General features: G+C 39.5%; 1 protein-coding gene across 10 annotated transcripts in view; it reads right to left on the reverse strand.

The window, feature by feature from the left end:
• LOC123975792 (solute carrier family 35 member C2-like) overlaps positions 1–16,846 on the reverse strand; it is a 58,560-nt gene that overhangs the window by 31,981 nt on the left and 9,733 nt on the right. For 6 of the 10 annotated variants that reach the window (XM_046057546.1, XM_046057545.1, XM_046057544.1 and 3 more), the window contains exons 8-10: positions 15,692–15,867; positions 15,179–15,308; positions 12,779–14,417 (exon numbers count right to left, since the gene is read on the reverse strand). In XM_046057546.1, the coding sequence (XP_045913502.1) occupies positions 14,281–14,417; positions 15,179–15,308; positions 15,692–15,867 (443 nt within the window). In that variant the 3' untranslated portion in view covers positions 12,779–14,280. Of the gene's footprint in view, positions 1–3,486; positions 3,631–7,140; positions 7,342–8,798; positions 8,826–8,936; positions 9,073–11,547; positions 11,565–12,082; positions 12,299–12,778; positions 14,418–15,178; positions 15,309–15,691; positions 15,868–16,846 lie in introns of those variants that run through there. The other 4 variants (XM_046057548.1, XM_046057539.1, XM_046057540.1 and 1 more) reach the window with 4 other exon arrangements.

Below are 16,846 nucleotides of genomic sequence, written 5' to 3' on the forward strand. Positions count from 1 at the left end.
TTTAATTATGTATTGATTTGTCACCGGGCCGGACAGGGGGGCAGACACGGGGATGGGGGGGGGCACAAACAGACAGCACAGAGAAAGGACAACACCTGTAAGAGAAGGGGGAAAGGGGGATGGAAGGTGGGGACAACAGGGAATAGCAGAGGGAAACACCAATTGCAGAAAGCAACGAAACCTGCAATAGAACAGAGAGGGGGGAGGAGGAGAAAAACACAACAAACAAACACAAACAAAAACAAACAATAAAAATAAAAATAATAATAATAGTAAAAGACAACCAGCCGAACAGCAGCAATAAACAGCTGACATAGTAAGACAACTAAGAGAAAAATGAAAACAAGAAACAGTCACACACACTACATAAGCAACACAGCCACGAGAGCTGGAATAATAATTAATTTAAATAAGTAACTGATAGAAAAGCATCAGGAATAATTCTACCACGGACAACCTAAATTTGTTTGTGTCTATGTGTGAGACTGATTGTGTCTGTGTGCGTGTGGGTGAATGTGTCTGTATGTGTGTGTGTGTACATGTGTGTGCGCATAAGCCTGTTAAAGAATGTAGTTGTTAGTGAGAGTGGGGCGCCACGACTGTGCCACACCTACCCCAGCAACAGGCAGGCAAGAACCCCAGTAGCCAATAGGGGTGGGAGAAAGAAAAATAATAAATCAATCAAAAAAAACAAAAAAAAAAACAAAGACTCCCAGATGCACCGCGATGCAAACGCAGAAGACCCCGACCCAAATGCCAGTTGACAACGTAATGCAGACGGAACGCAAAAAGCAGCGCCTGGACCGACCGCGGCGCGCACACAACATAGACCGACAGAGCGAATACATTTTCAAAAACCAATGACACTTGAAAACACACGATTGTGTCTCTACTACATGTAACCTTCTTCATACATGTTTTACATGAAACTGTTCTCACCAGCACCACACAAGAATGCCTTAACTGAGTGCCCAAATGCACAAAATTCAGATTTCAAACTGATACCAGACCATATTAAAGCAGCATCAATCGGGGTCAAATGAAAAATACCTCAAATGTCACCAAATGTCACCAGGATTCATCATCTGGGTACTGTGGACATCCGTACCAAATTGTGTGCAAGTACATGACTCAAGTACTGTACTTAAGCAGTTTTGAGGTACTTGTACTTTACTTGAGTATTTCCATTTTCCATTTACTTTATACTTCTACTCCATTACATTTCTGATGGAAATATTACATGTTTTACATCACTACATTTATGTGATAATTGTTGTTACTGGTCACTTTGCAGATTCCAATTAGTAATAGGCTATGTTTTTATTTATGCATTCAGGCAGAAATTCACAGTTCACCAGAATTTAAAAGCCACCTTTAACAGCTTTAACTTTAATGTGATGCTTAGACATCACGCATAATCCATAATCCAATAATATCATATACATTCTTTTGATTACTTTTACGTTTTGTACTTTAAGTTATATTTTGATGCTAATGCTTTTACTTACTTAACATTTTAATGACTTTTACGTGATTTCAGTGCTGGGTAGGTTTGAGATCAGCGAGATAAAAGTGAAAATGCTAGTAGTAAAGATGGAACGATAGAGCTTCTTTCATGTTATATTTTCTTCTCTGGCTTAACTGCTTCACGGGGCCCTGCTGGCAAATCCTTGCCTGGAGTTAAGAGAAAAGTTCCACAACAGCAAATTGAGGGTGAAATTTCGACAGAAGTAAGAATCACCTCGACACAGTAACCTACTATCACTTGCACGGCTCAAAATAAGTGCTGGGCCCAGAGGGGGTTAAAGCAGATGGGAAAGGCGAAGACGGATCAGGAAGGAATTCCCAGACAGCCATCATTCCAGCATGACAGCCGGTGTTACGAATTTCTAAGTTTGCATGTTTTTCAAACCTGTCAGGACATGCACGACTCGACACAGTAACCTACTATCAATAGCACGGTTCACAAGCAACCACAGGCTACCTTCACATATTTTACAATCCAATATGAAGCCCAGGAAATAATCAGTCAGAGTCGTAACAATAAAATGTCAAAATTGAAAGGGGCTCACAAATCAGGAGAAATCAGAAAGCTTTATTGTCATTTAACGTGATGGATTGTGATGGTCACTAATAATGTCCTGCCGCAGGAAATAACAGCATCGGAGTGAGAGACAGAGATGTCTGAAATAACCTGAGGGGACAATAAGTTTGAAAAAATGTGATGCCAATTACTACGCTCAGGCTAATCCTCCAAACATAGGTGGCGCTTCATCAAAATGCCCCCAACCTACCATTTTTCTTCTCTGAAATTACCAGGAAACTCAACTATAACAGCCCTTCTCCTCTGTGCAAGCTGCTCCGTCCACACAGTGTGGGTTAGAAAGGCATTATTGACTGTTTCATTTGGCTGGCAAGGTCGTCTTTGTGAGCCACAGATAAATAAGGGTTGGTGGGCAGATTTACAGCCTAGGAACACACATGTAAGTATACACAGTGAGTTCAAACAAAACCCGCTTTCAGCCTGTAATCTGGCTAGAGTAGCATTTTTACCCACTCTGTGTGTGTGTTTGCTTATGCGTCTACTTGGTCTGATGGGATGGGGACTTCGAGAACCACTGCACACTCCAAGGAAGTGTAGGAATGTCAAAAATCCACCCCTTCTTATAATATGATTTTACATTTACTCATTCAGCTGATGCTTTTATCCAAAGCGACTTACCTATGCTATATACGTCAGAGGTCGCACGCCTCTGGAGCAACTAGGGGTTAAGTGTCTTGCTCAGGGACACATCACAGTGAGAATCAAACCCGGGTTTCCCACACCGAACGCATGTGTCTTATCCGCTGCACCATCACCACCCCAACTGCTCTTCTGCCAGTGTTATCTCACAGTAGAGTCAACAGCAGGGCCAATAGTATTCTTTTCATCTCTGGACATTGTTTTGTATCATATCATACCTGTGGAGTTTTGTCTCTTGTTCAACCCCACAAAAACTGTGGCATGTTTTGTGAGTTCCTGTTAATCTGAAGAAAAAAAATGCATGAATTGCACGTAACGTCTTACTAAAACTGACCATATATTTGTGCAGCCTTACTCACTCTCACTCATACACATGAACAACCTACCTCCTACCTCTTGATGAATCCAAACTCTGCAACTATTTCTATCCAAAACTTCATGTTTCTCATCTCTGTCAAGCTCGCCTGCTCACTTCATAAACCAGCTTCCTACTTTTTACTTAAATTCGTTTATGAGTTGGTAAAAAAAAAGAAAGAAAGTATATATGCTACAGCAAAATTTTATATTCACATAATTTACCAGAGCTGAAAGGCACATCTTAAATTGTTCAACCTCAAAGTAAAGTACTGCCACCAAACTTCAAACACTCACCATCATTCTCTGACATAGCCGAGTCTGCTATCAAATGCCATTATACATACAATACAACAAATGCTTGGCTATTTGTTCTATTTGTTTCTTACTAGTGAATCGTCTCTTTGCGAGAAGTTTCTCTGTCGTCCCATTGAGCACAAGGACTTGGAGGGCGTACTCCTGACTGGAGTCCAATCCTGCCACCGTTGCCCGGCCTCGTGTGGTGGTCAGCATCAGCTCTGGCTGTGGCACCTCTGAAAAACACAAGCATTGCGGTTTAGAAATGATCTCAATCAACTGAGCAGGAGACAGCCTGTAACCTGAAGACAATCAACACAGCATTCTAATAAAACCATCACTCGTGTACATTAAACATAATATCATACAAAGATACATTAAAAACTAAGTTTCAAGAGTCTGATAACCTAAATTAATATTACACAAAACCCCATTAATAATTACAAATAATACCATAAGCTAAAGCCAAAATGTACATCAAAGGTTCACAATTGAAGAGTCAAATGGCTTCAGGGAATGTACTTCTTTCAAATCGGTCAGATTTAAAACAAAGTACAAAGTACCTCCTCTCAGAAGACATTTCCTGAAAGAGTTTAGCTGCTGGGTGAGAGTCATGTCTAACCATGGTCCGAGCCTTTTAGTCAGGCCAAACTTTATGGAGAGAGAGATGGGAGGCAGTGACAAGGAATTTTAGATGCAGTCTTAACTATTGTCCAATGCATTTGTTCCAGCAGTAGTCAGTACAGAAGCCCAGCCATTTCAGGTTATTATAGTGCCACAGAAATTTAAACTTTTTCATATTGGTTGCCGACAATTTCAAGAGGTAGTTTCCCCCATTTCCCTCTCCTTAAGTCTACAATCTTCTCTTTAGTTTTTCAAGTATTAAGCTGAAGGCTATCCTCGCTGCACCATCTTACAAGATCAGACACCTCCTACCTACAGTATATGCTGATTCAACTGATCTTGAACCCAAACAAAGTAGAATCATCAGCAACATCAAATATGTCAAATGAGTCATCGTAAGTAGTCCAATCATTTGTTTGAGAGTGTTTAACCACTTGCTTGCAGTCAAGAACTTTTGTGCTAAGTTTCATATTACTTCATCATTTTATCCTTTAACTTGTTCCCTGAATGTGTAAATGTTCCTATAATATACTAACTAAAAAATACAGCACAGCCTAGGTTGTCTTCTTGCTCTCATATCATTTGATACTATTTATATTTTGTCTCAACCTCATTCTTTGTATTGTAAAAGTAACTCTCATTTTATTGTAACAGAATATTTTTTCCCAGATGGCCATCCCTGTCCAGTCTACTGGCCTTGGATGCCTGGGTGAGATCCGTTCCTGCAAACAATTTCCCCAAGAGTTTAAGGGTCTAAAGTCAGCATGTAAGCAATAAATAAGTGAAGTCTAAATGTCATGCTGCAGAAATACTTTAGATCTAACTGGAGTTGTTCTAATGTGAAAAGTCATTTTTTACATTGGCATAGATCATACACTGTATCATGATGCACAACCTGCTCCAACAGCTGCTGAAGTACCTTACCAGATTATACACACTTTTCCTAGTTCTTGTCTGATTAGACTGATCGAAAGAAACCTTAACAGTGAAATGTGGAGTGCATCTTTTCTATCCGTGAATAACCCAAAGAATAAAAATGAGCATTGAATGCAAACTGTATTCACATTTTTCCTGAAGGTATGTCTTCTCCATCTGGTCCTCAACCTCTTCCTCTTCTCTATACAAATGATACACCACTTCCTCTTTTGTCCTTCTGCAATTCTTCTTAATGCATTTTCCAGACCACTACGACCCCCACCCACCCTTATCACATCACCTATCCATCCTCTTACTCGTCCCCCAAAACTTCCAGACCCTTTACCTCAGGTCTTGTGCTGGCCTGAATTCTTCTTCTAAGCCCCCTTACGTCTCTCTTTTAGACGTGCCTGGGCTTAGCTGCACAGTGTGGAGATAAGAGGGTGACGGAGAGAAAACAATGTTAAGGAAACGTTAGAGGGGCAGGAAGAATCACAGATGTGAAGGAGACAGGGCTGCATTCTTATCCAAGCCATCACCTGTGAAGCTAGAGAGCTGACACATTCATGGCAATCTGGATTACACCGAGATGAAAGACACTTTCACACCACATTTATGTGCTGCTTCGAACTACAGAAGGGGGAATCAAGTCATCTTAGTATTATACTATATATGTTAGTTTATGATCCGATTGGGATTGAATTTTACAACACCTTTTATGATATATTTCGATAAATCCGTCCAGATTTCTCCAGAACATGAAGGGAAATAAATCACCAAGCATTTCATCTGATGTTGCAATGCAATCTTTTTTTCTTTTCTGTTTTCTTTTGTTGCTACCCACTTATGATGCTTATGATGGCATCCATGTTTGCAAAACCAGAGAATCCAAACTGTGTCCAAACTGACTCTCATTTACTTATGTACTACACCCTTTGTAATAGTCACTCAGTAGTTTAGCCATAAATGGAGACACTTCTTCACCATACTTATCAAATCTTTCAGAAAAGGAACGTTATTATACTTGACTTAACTTTCTCAGAGTGACACATTTCTTGGAATAAAAATTAATGCATTGTATCAGCTTCCCTAGTCTAAATTAATCCCGTCTCCACCGTGATCCAGGAGAGCTGCAGAGCTGTTTTATCCTGTTCCAAGAAGGTGTAATTTATGTGAATGATTACAATGCAAATCTTTTTATCACAAGTTTGAATCCAATATTCTGTCCAGGATGTAACTAAAGTGCAATTTGCTCAGTTACAACAGTAATAATTAGTGTGATTGAATTTGTTGCACATGAAAACTCTAATTTCCCTATACATGATAAAATGATCATTAAAGGCTTTAACTTACTTTGTTAGCTTTCTTTCATTAATCAGATTCACGGAGGAGGACAGATTGCAAGTACATTATTAAGTATCAACATAGACAACTGGTTATGGATGCATGATATGAGGACTTTATAGAGCAGTAATAGAAAGCATCCTGACTGTAAACAGTCAGTTTATACATGGGGTGTGCATACATTACATGTATACACATATATATAATTGCGTATCTCACTAAGTGAGAGGCAATGCTTTGGCCTGCACATTGTCCTAAGTCTATAATTATAAACTTTTGATTATTCAGAAAACCATTTCACAGTAAGGAGAAGATGGAGGCATGACTCAGTAAAAGACATATCATACAGGCACTTACCCAGTGCACTTCTGCTTTGTCCAACTGTGACATAATTGTTTCACAGTCATGTAACAAATTTCCCCTGACCTTTAAAATATGGCAAATTACTCATTCAAAATAGACTTTGGCTAATTGGCTCTAAGGATAAGGAGCTCCTGAACCTGCCTGCAGGGATTTGCTCTAGTGCTGTGAAGTTTGAGTGTTATTTTGCCACGGTACAGGAGACTTTTACATATATCAAACTTTTGATGGTTAGGTTTGTGAAAATTACAAATGAGCTGTGAGGATGGTGCACGGTAGCAATTCCAAATACTGCACAAACTGGCTTCCTCAAATGTCTAGAAAACTAGTAGTACCATATATCTTGACATTTCTATTTATTGTAAATGCATATTTTAGCTTTGGCAAACTGAATATACCATAGGTTAGAGCAAACCTGTTTTGTTAATCCATGTTATAAAGTAATTTTATTTATGTGAAAATTTCACACTTGACTGCTTTCAGCACTGCCAGGAAAGTCTCACCTGAGATGGGCCTCACTCGGACCTTGTAGCCCTGAACAGGTCCATCCGCCTCCTTCCATTTCATCTGCAGCCTGTCCTCTGACAGGACCGTCAGCTTAAGTCGACCTTGACATTCACATAGACAAAGGGAAAACAAATCTGGCTTTAAAATGTAGGAAAGGATTTGGGTCAAGAGAAGTGGGAGAGCATGACAGTTACAGGCTTTTCAAAGATCAAAGAAACAAATTGTGAAACCTTCTTCATTCCTCCTGATCGCCAAGACGGCCTATCTCCTCTCACTTCCTTCTCCCATAATCAAATCCATCTTTTGTTTCGATCTAATCTACATAATTTCCAGCAGGGGTTTCCCAACAAGCAGTGTCTTTCATGTTTCTAACCTCCCACCCTCCATCCATCCCTCTCTCCAGCTGCCCCTCCATCCGTCAAAGCATGCCCTGTCCTCTGGTCTGGTATAGAAACAGGAACAGGACGCTGGTTGGGGACTGGAGGGTTGAAGGTCATGTCAAAGGAAAGTCACAGAGTTACAGTGTGTCAGGGTTTTGTATGTAGTATGTGACGGGGTAATAGATGGAGAGGAAGACGAGGGGGAGGGAGAAAACGGAAACAAAGAAGACAGAGGAGACACGAACAGCATGAATCACAGAACTTTGTCTTTATTGCTTTTGTGGACGTATGACCCTCAGCACTCAACACATCCTTTCCTGACTAGCATGTATGTATGTATGTATGCATGTGGGTGTGTATTTGGGCCAGGGGCCTCTTGAGGATCCTCATCTTCTTTGGTGCCTGGCAGAAGATCAAATTGGGTCTGATTTAGAGGGATTTAGAGAGACTGAGGTCAAGGTCTAACAGACCCACTAACAACAACAACTTTTCCACACAGGCGGGCAGATATGCAGACAAATACAGAGACTGTGTTGTACTCCCTGATTTGTTGAGTACAAGCAGCTGGTTGTGACCATCACTCTTTAGTTCAGCACTGAAATAATAAGCCCATTGAGTCACACTGATTGTTTCTTTTGTGAAATGTAGCATAAAGTAACCATAAAATAAATAGAGAAATTCTAAAAAGCAGGTTAAAAGCACTGAACTTAGATGTATTGTTCTTAGAAACCAGCAGTAGAAAATATATTTATTTAATTTATTACGTTTATATTTGTACTATTCATTAGTAGAAATCACATTTTTCACAATAAATAAATGCTATTTAATTGTCAAGTAGTACACTCTCTGTGTGAGCATAGTCAACCCTTAAAAGCCACTTTCCACTTTGTTTGTGGGCGAGTTTCATTCACAAAAATGCTATGAAAGAACAAAAAGAAAAGATTTCCCACCGTGAAGCTTCGGCTCCTGCAGTCAGAAATCTGATGCAAAGTGGTCCATCATTAATATGAGAGGATGTGACAGTCACATACATACTGAAAAGCAGGTATTGCTGTGTTGAAATATTCCGATATAAATCTTAAAAATCCTCTTACTGAATTGGCAAACCATGATAATGATAAGTTAACAGAATATTAATTTTGCATTCAATTTGTTTCAGTCAGGTATTGTATTTCAGCACTGTATCATATTTAAAAGGTGTGTACACAACTGGTACGACAGATCTGAACCACTAAAGGGCGTTCGTACCCAAGAGTAAATTCTAAAGGAAGTACTCTTGTTCGTGCCACTTAGCAACAAATCTGTACAGTAGCTGAAAGACGCATGTGCATCTTCACCATCAAGCGGTGTATGTCACATTTCCTCTATCAGTAGTAACTTCATGGTTATAATGGTCATGAAATGTTCTCTACCTTGGCCATGGACCACTGGGGGCAGCAGCAGGACACTGAGCAGGAAACACAGCATTAGCCAGAAAGATGATGATGATGATGATGATGATGATGATGATGATGATGAAACATGGAGGGGAGGAGACATGAGTGGGGCCTAGAAACATGAAAAACAATGCTATAAATATATGTTATTCACCCTTTCATTCACTCATATTTATATGAAAGTGTATTTCTTATAAATACTGTGGTCAGTTGACTCAGTAGAGTCAAACAGTCTCCATTAAATAGCTTGAATATCAAGTAACAACAAACCAACGATGTCAAAGCCAACTAGGGAACCAAAAGTGGAGCAGCAGAGCAACCATCAAGAATTATTATTGTGATAATCGAGTAATCACTTAAGTAATTTTTCAAGCAAGAATTTGAAAAATTTACTTGTACCAGCTTCTCAAATGTGAAAATTAGCTGCTTTTCTTTTTTTATTACATGAGAGCAAACTGAATATCTTTGGGTTTTGGACTGTTGGTCAGATCAAACAAGGAATTAGAATATGTCACCTTGCAGCATTCATCACTACAGTTATTTTTAATTAGTTTAGTTTTGCCAAACATCTGGCTCATCCACATGTTATCTAACTATTTTACAAAACATACATCTTGCAGTTATACATTTACAAAGAATTAAAATAGTAAAAGGCACAAACGAGCAACAGGAAGAAAATAACCATATATATATTTAGACTAAACAATTAATCAAGAAAACAATCAACACATTAATCAATCGTGAAAATAGTAAAATATTCAGACATAGTAGATTTCTGGGAGGATTCACTAGTTTTTGAACAGGTTTCATGCCACCGTAGCATGTTTCCCATGGGAACTCTTTTATGGCTGACTCAGACTACAGGTGCTTTGGTGCTTGTCCCCATTACTGACCCTCTGACTTCACACAGCTAATGACACACACAGGGCTGTATTATTTAACAAACACACAGCACTTAAAGAGGCCATAAAACTAATACGCCTTTAACAGTACACTATATGAGCCTTTGACTGCACATGCTAAATAATTAGAATGTATGATGCTTATTCTCTCATGAACAAATCCAATGTTTCCACTCTGCTACAATACATCTGTATAAGGACATCATGACGGGGTATTTTTGCATTTCGGGGGTCATGAATCAAAACGTTAAATGACCACAGCTCATTTTTATATTTCAAGGGCCTGACTCCAACAAAAAGATAATTGTGCTCTTAGAAATACACAGGAAAACTGCATGAAAATTATTCTAAATTCAGTGCTCTTTAAAAAAAACAAGGGCCAAATCTCTGGCATTTGTGCTTTGTGAATAAGAACATTGTTCTGCAGTATAATAGCTGAGCTATTGGAGTTCACAGACCTGTGACTGAGTGTGTTATAAGTGTTTAGAACAAATGATAACAAATGATATAAGAGCAGGTGAAGAGAAATATGAAGAGAAAAGGAGCAAGCAGCTTTACTGACAACATAATGAGCAGACCTGAAAAAGTTGAATGTGAATCACGCTGTTTGTTAAAACGCTCTTGTGTCATGTAACAACATAGAATCATTTCACACTATTTGTTGGTTGTCAAGTTTTTAAAAGACAACACTAAAATTTGTCACATCAATAAAATGCTGGATGTTACTTTTTTAAATGTTAAATCTATTTAATTCCACGTTAGATCTTAGCTTTATTTGTTTGCTTTAATTCATGTTTTCATGAGCTCCTGTCCAAGCTTTCTACTTGTATTTTAAATATACCTCATGATTAGACAGGCCGCCACTTAAGGAAGTTTCAGAGAAACTTCCAGCCTGCTTTTCTAACCACCTGAAACACAGTCATCATGTGCAGTATATGATGTAACTATACTGCTATTTTTGTGTGTTTTCTCATGTTTCACATGTACCTACTTGCCTGAATGTTGCCAAGTCTGAGTTTATACTTCTAAAATTTTAAAATTCTCTATGGGTGGATGCAATTAAGTTACATAAGCAATCAAAATCAGAACAGCCTTGGACTTGAGTGCCTCTTTGTCAGTTTTACCACCATTGATGTTTTGAGTTATCTGAATTTTTTGAATGAACCCATTCAGCGTATGCAGTAGACATTTAGTCGGTGGTTCACTTTGACTTAACAACACATGACATTGACATGACATAGGCCATAATGCTGGCATTACTATGCCAAACTGAGAGCCCAGAGAGGCGTATTTTTCTCTATGGGTAGGGGAGAAAAAAAAATTTGTTGAGCTGTCTATGGAATATAATATATATATATATATATATATATATATATATATATATATATACACACATACATATATACACATCCATTCATCGTCAACCGCTTATCCTGCGTACAAGGTCGCGCGGGAGGGAGACACCAATTAACCTAGCCTGCATGTGGATGGTGGGAGGACAGAACCCACGCGGCCCCGGGAGAACATGCATGGAATATTCAATATGAATAGATAAAATTACTTATCTACCGCTGATGTTGTTCTGACTTCCCAAAGCCTGTAGATTACCATGCTACAGTGAGATTAAAGTGGTCTCTAATCAATGTCATCATATTCACTGATGCATTTACTGCCCTTGGACTGACCTCACCAGGAAATGACTCCACCGCAGAATAACGTGAACTCCAGTGAACCCTGCAAGTACCCAGGTGAACTACTGATGAAGGAATAGAATAAAAAAGGTGCAACAAGGTGAAGGTGACTCCAGAAACCGTTTTTTAAGGTCAAGGGTTCAGTGGGTGGTGAATACAGTCACAGGCACATGAAATGCAAGTGATTTAAAAGCAATTAGCCGCTAGTGTTAGAAATGCAAGAAATTTTACTTTATGTTGATTTTATTATATAACTGTAATTGTAATTGTGACACTTTTCAATGTGTATATATTTCGCAAAGAGGCAGCAAGTGAACTGGCCCTTCCTCGTGCGAGCTTTATTCTACAACAGCTTCGAACAAAGGACGGCGAATATCAAGCTATCACTGTCAAGCTGTAACATTAGCCTACTTCAGACGTTTACCCGAAAAAACAGGCCTTAGAGAGCGCCACCAACAAAGAGTGTGCTTAACCAAGACGTTACAACAGCTTTTTCTCGCCTTGTCAGAGGAGCCAGGTGAGGTCTTACCTGCCTGCTATTCCTTTGGACAGACTCCACACGGCATTCCAGAGGTGGGATGTCAACAACACGCGCCAGTTCCGCTAAACTGTGAAGCCAGCTCCCCGCATCAGGTTGTATCTGAACTCCTCTGGGTGAAATCCGAGAAACACGGCCCTCCTGCTGCTCCAGCATGGGCGTGGTACTCCAGAGAAGGCTATAAAACTTCTTCAGGGCCCCACCGAGTCAGTGCACTGGTGTACCTGCCCCTTAGGAACGTGCGTGTCCCGTGCCATTTACTGAACTAGAAGTAAGTCCACTGAGGCTGGCAGGTTGTTCCAGCTGCAGGGTTGGAAAGTTATTTGTTTTGTCTGTAAGTCAGACACATCAATTTTTAAATGTGCACTGCACAATAAAACACTAGGACAGTATTTTAAATGTAAAGGATTTTTCTGAGGAAGTAAGAGCATAAATAATTTAATGCTCTTGGAAGTACATTTTCCAGGCATGAATGTAGGAGTATTTGATTAGTAGTAGATTTGAACCAGGCCTCGAGAGACCTGTGCTCCCTGCTGGAGTGTAAATAAACTCAACTACTACCATGATAGCTCCTTAATCAGTGTGATCACATGGATGCCCAGGAACGCAATTAAATCTAAGTTGATAATGAAGAAGGCAGATATTACATGTTAAAGTGTGCTACACATATTAGCATTGCACATAGAGTTATTCTGAGGTGTCATTTTTACCTTTTTATTCACTTTATTTGGAAATATTTTGCAACAGTGCAGCATTTTACAGAAAATCATGACAAAAACATTCAAAACTCTTTTCTAGTTAAATGGCTTTCAACTCAAGCACTTCAGCTACATATTCACTGATTCAACTTGAAAATAGCTCTTTAAAATGGTCTCCTAAACCATTGGGATATTAGGACATTAGGACATTAAGGTAATTTCACATCTCTATAGAAATGACAGACATTCATTTTAGATTGACTACATAGTCTTTAACCCTGTAGCACATTACTTGATTTAAATTGAATGCTTTTTCTCAGTTAAAACAGTTTAAATCTGACCATACTGAGACAGACATACACCACAAAACACATTCAGAGTGCCTTTCTGCCACCAAATCATTCTGACCTTTGTAATAGTGCACCCAAAGTGTCTGTTCAACTCTTCATGTCTATACAGGGCTCTGACTCATGTTGCTTGATGTAGTTTTTTTCTTTTTTTTCAATTTCACATGGCCTCAAGCCTCAACTTTAAGATAACATAGAGATGACGTCAATTAGTCAGCAACATTTGTGTTTTTTTGGACATTTTTTAGACCAAACAATTATTCAGTTATTAAAGAGAAAATCCCTGCAGATTTACATTAATAATTAATCAAACCTCAATGCTCTATTTGTTTTAAATTATATTGTCAGCTTTGATAACTCACACAAAGAACAGAAGTCATTTGCAAAAATATACATCGGAGGAATTACTGTTATTATTATTATACTATTATTCTCATTTTTACTCAAAATAACTTGATGTTCTTTTCTTGGGAATCAGGATACATACTTATGGGACAGAAATAATGTTATCTGAAGTTCCCACACAAGCTGGACACTTTAAATTCTAGTGGATTTTTCCTAAACCAGACACTTGTATCTTCATCAAAGAGTTATTATTGTCCTTTAGTTTCCTAACAGCTTATTCTGACAAGACCTGTGTCACAGAATGCTATTAATGTTAAATGCGCGCGCGCACACACACACACACACACACACACACACGTATATAGCTATATATATTAAAGCATTCCCATAGTGTGACAAGGACTGAGCAAAGAAAAATGACACTACAATTGAAAGTGTCAAAGTATCCCTTTAAAGCTGTAACACTCTCTCTCCATACATCATACTTTGTTGACACTTGGATGTATCAGCTACATGTTTGAATCCCCCCTCAGGCCAAATATCATAGCTTGTGTCAAGTCCACAGTTAATGTACAGCTGAGAATGATGCCCTGCCCTGGCCTGGCCTGAAGACCTGATGATCGGTGGAAGAAGGGATTTGAAGAGGCTGTTCCCTCTTTGTGTGGCAGCGTGTCCCCAAACATACTTTTTGGAAACTCTAAAGCTTTATCATCACTGTTCATACCATCTGATGGAAGAGTTGAAAAGGAATGAGTAGTATAAAGACAGTCTTGACTTCATTGGCCTGTATCCAGAGATGTCAGTGCAGAGTGATTTCTTGTTCCTCATCTTCGTCATCAGCAGCCGAATCCTCTCTTTGGTCTCCGTTCTGCCGCAGTAACGGTAACTCCAGCTCGGGGCTCTTACTGTTGAGCTGCCTTAAAGATGGGCCCTTATCTGATGGAGGGGAAAAAATCACAAAATTGACATTTCAACATTATCACCACGTCTTAAGTGATATAAACATTTACACATTGCTTATTGTGAGTTGATGTTTTGAGCCTCACTGTTCAGAATGATGTGCAGTATGTGCAGAGTTTGACACTAGAAGACACATTAATCTGCTGACGGGGGAGTTTCCCTGTTCACCGTAAATTTTAAGACGTGCATGTACAAGCGGGATTTTCTGACATCATAACTACTTTGGAAGCCAATCATAGTCTAATGTGGAAACTTGAAGCTTGAGATTGGACTTTTCAGCGAAGTGGCAGACATCTCTCAGACATCCCGGCGACACCCGTTGTTTTTAGCCAGAAACTAAAGTCTTGCTCAAGGACAATTTTCGCTCTGAAATCTTGTGCGAGGCGAGTTGTTGCAGGAAGACGGCAGTGGAAACGTGAGACAAAATTGGAGAGAGTAGTTTGATGTTCTGGAGTATCGTTAGGACATAAAGTCTTGCTAGCAGCTCCTCTACATACAGAAAAAACTCCTCTCTGCTTTACATGATGTTGTTAGACACCTCGTATAACAGTCTGTGCCTGTCGGTGGCAAAAACTTTCGAAATGAAAAATATTTGCACTTTGCAGGGAGAACAAATATTATATTCTACAATTCATGTCTGGAAGGGATTTTGTAAATATTTTATTGACTCTTGATATGTTATTGCCATTACATTTTATAACAGTATAATAAACAATAACAATAAACTGAACACTTACTTTTGGAATAATATGTCTTGAGTCCCACATGCAATGAAATGCCACACACACACATGGCAAATCCCAGCCAATTAAGCATGCTCATTTTGTCTCCCATCAGAGCTGCTGCCAAAAACAGGGTACACACCTCCTACAGGAAAACAAGGCATTAAAAGGAACCAAAGAAAGGGTTTATTAGATAGGTCTGGACAAGACCAGAAGACTGCAGCCCCATGAGGCTTTACAAAGACATAATGCTCTTTATGTAGCACAAATGTTGTTGGATACATGAAATAGAGACAAGTGCTCAGATCTTTAGCAATAGCAGAACGGCACATCCAATTAGATTAAAGATGTCTTAACTTAGAGTGACAGTTTCTAAATTTTTACTGATAAAATTCTAGTATAGTATATCAGAAGCCCCTCTAAGAACCAAAAGGCATCACAGCTCTCTAGATTTGTTGGCTTATTTAGACTGTTTCAAAAAACAAACAGAAAAAATAATGTTGTTCTACAAACAGAGTTAAAAAGTACCTTAAAGATCCCTGATATGGATAATGTGAGGCTGGAGGTTCGGGAGACTAGCAGGAACTCTGAGAAGCCTAAACCAAAGGCCAGTAAGCCGCCGATACTCAGTGTGAAGACTGAATACAGGAGAGGTGAGAGCTCCGTCACCCGGAATAACTTTTCTGAGGTACCGAGGCTCAACCCTGGAAACAAGATAGAGAGCAGAATCTACAATGAAGTTTCCATGCGTTGGTTGTAGGACTTGTCCATTCATATTCCAGTAGTTTCAAGTCAAACAGCAAAGGTTTACTTATAAACTTAGGGACTTTTGTAGTTGATGGTACAAGAGGAGAAGAAGAAGAGACGGAGAAAAGCATGTTAGATGTCTGGCATGCAATGTCAAGCAGTGTGATTGTCATGTTTCAGAAAAACTGATATACAGAGAGACACCCCTCTGAATCATTGAATTCAGGTGTTCCAATCACTTCCATGGTAAAAGGTGTATAAAATCAAGCACCTCGACATGCAGACTGCTTCTACAAACAGTTGTTAAAGAATGGGTCGCTCTCAGGAGCTCAGTGAATTCAAGTGTGGTACTGTGATAGGTCGCCACCTGTGCAATAAGTCCGGTTGTGAAATTTCCTCACTACTAAATATTCCATGGTCAACTGTTAGTAGTATTATAACAAAGTGGAAGCAATTGGGAACAACAGAAACTCAGCCACATAGTGGTAAGTGGTTAGCGCTGAGGAGCACAGTGTGTAGAAGTCGCCAACTTTCTGCGGAGTCAACAGCTACAGACCTCTAAACGTCGTGTGGCCTTTGGATTAGCTCAAGAACAGTGCATATAGAGCTTCATGGAATGGGTTTCCATGGCCGAGCAGCTGCATCCAAGCCTGACATCACTAAGTGCAATGCAAAGCGTCAGATGCAGTGGTGTAAAGCACGCCTCCACTGGACACTAGAGACGTGGAGATGTGTTCTCTGGAGTGACGAATCACGCTTCTCTGTCTGGCAATCTGATGGACAAGTCAGGGTTTGGCGGTTGCCAGGAGAACGGTACTTGCCTGACTGCACTGTGCCAAGTGTAAAGTTTGGTTGAGGGGGGATTATGGTTTGGGGTTGTTTTCAGGGGTTGGGCTTGGTCCCTTAGTTCCAGTGAAAGGAACTGTTAATGCTTCA

Source organism: Micropterus dolomieu, linkage group LG08 (genome assembly GCF_021292245.1).
Source record: "Micropterus dolomieu isolate WLL.071019.BEF.003 ecotype Adirondacks linkage group LG08, ASM2129224v1, whole genome shotgun sequence".
Lineage (NCBI taxonomy): Eukaryota > Metazoa > Chordata > Actinopteri > Centrarchiformes > Centrarchidae > Micropterus > Micropterus dolomieu.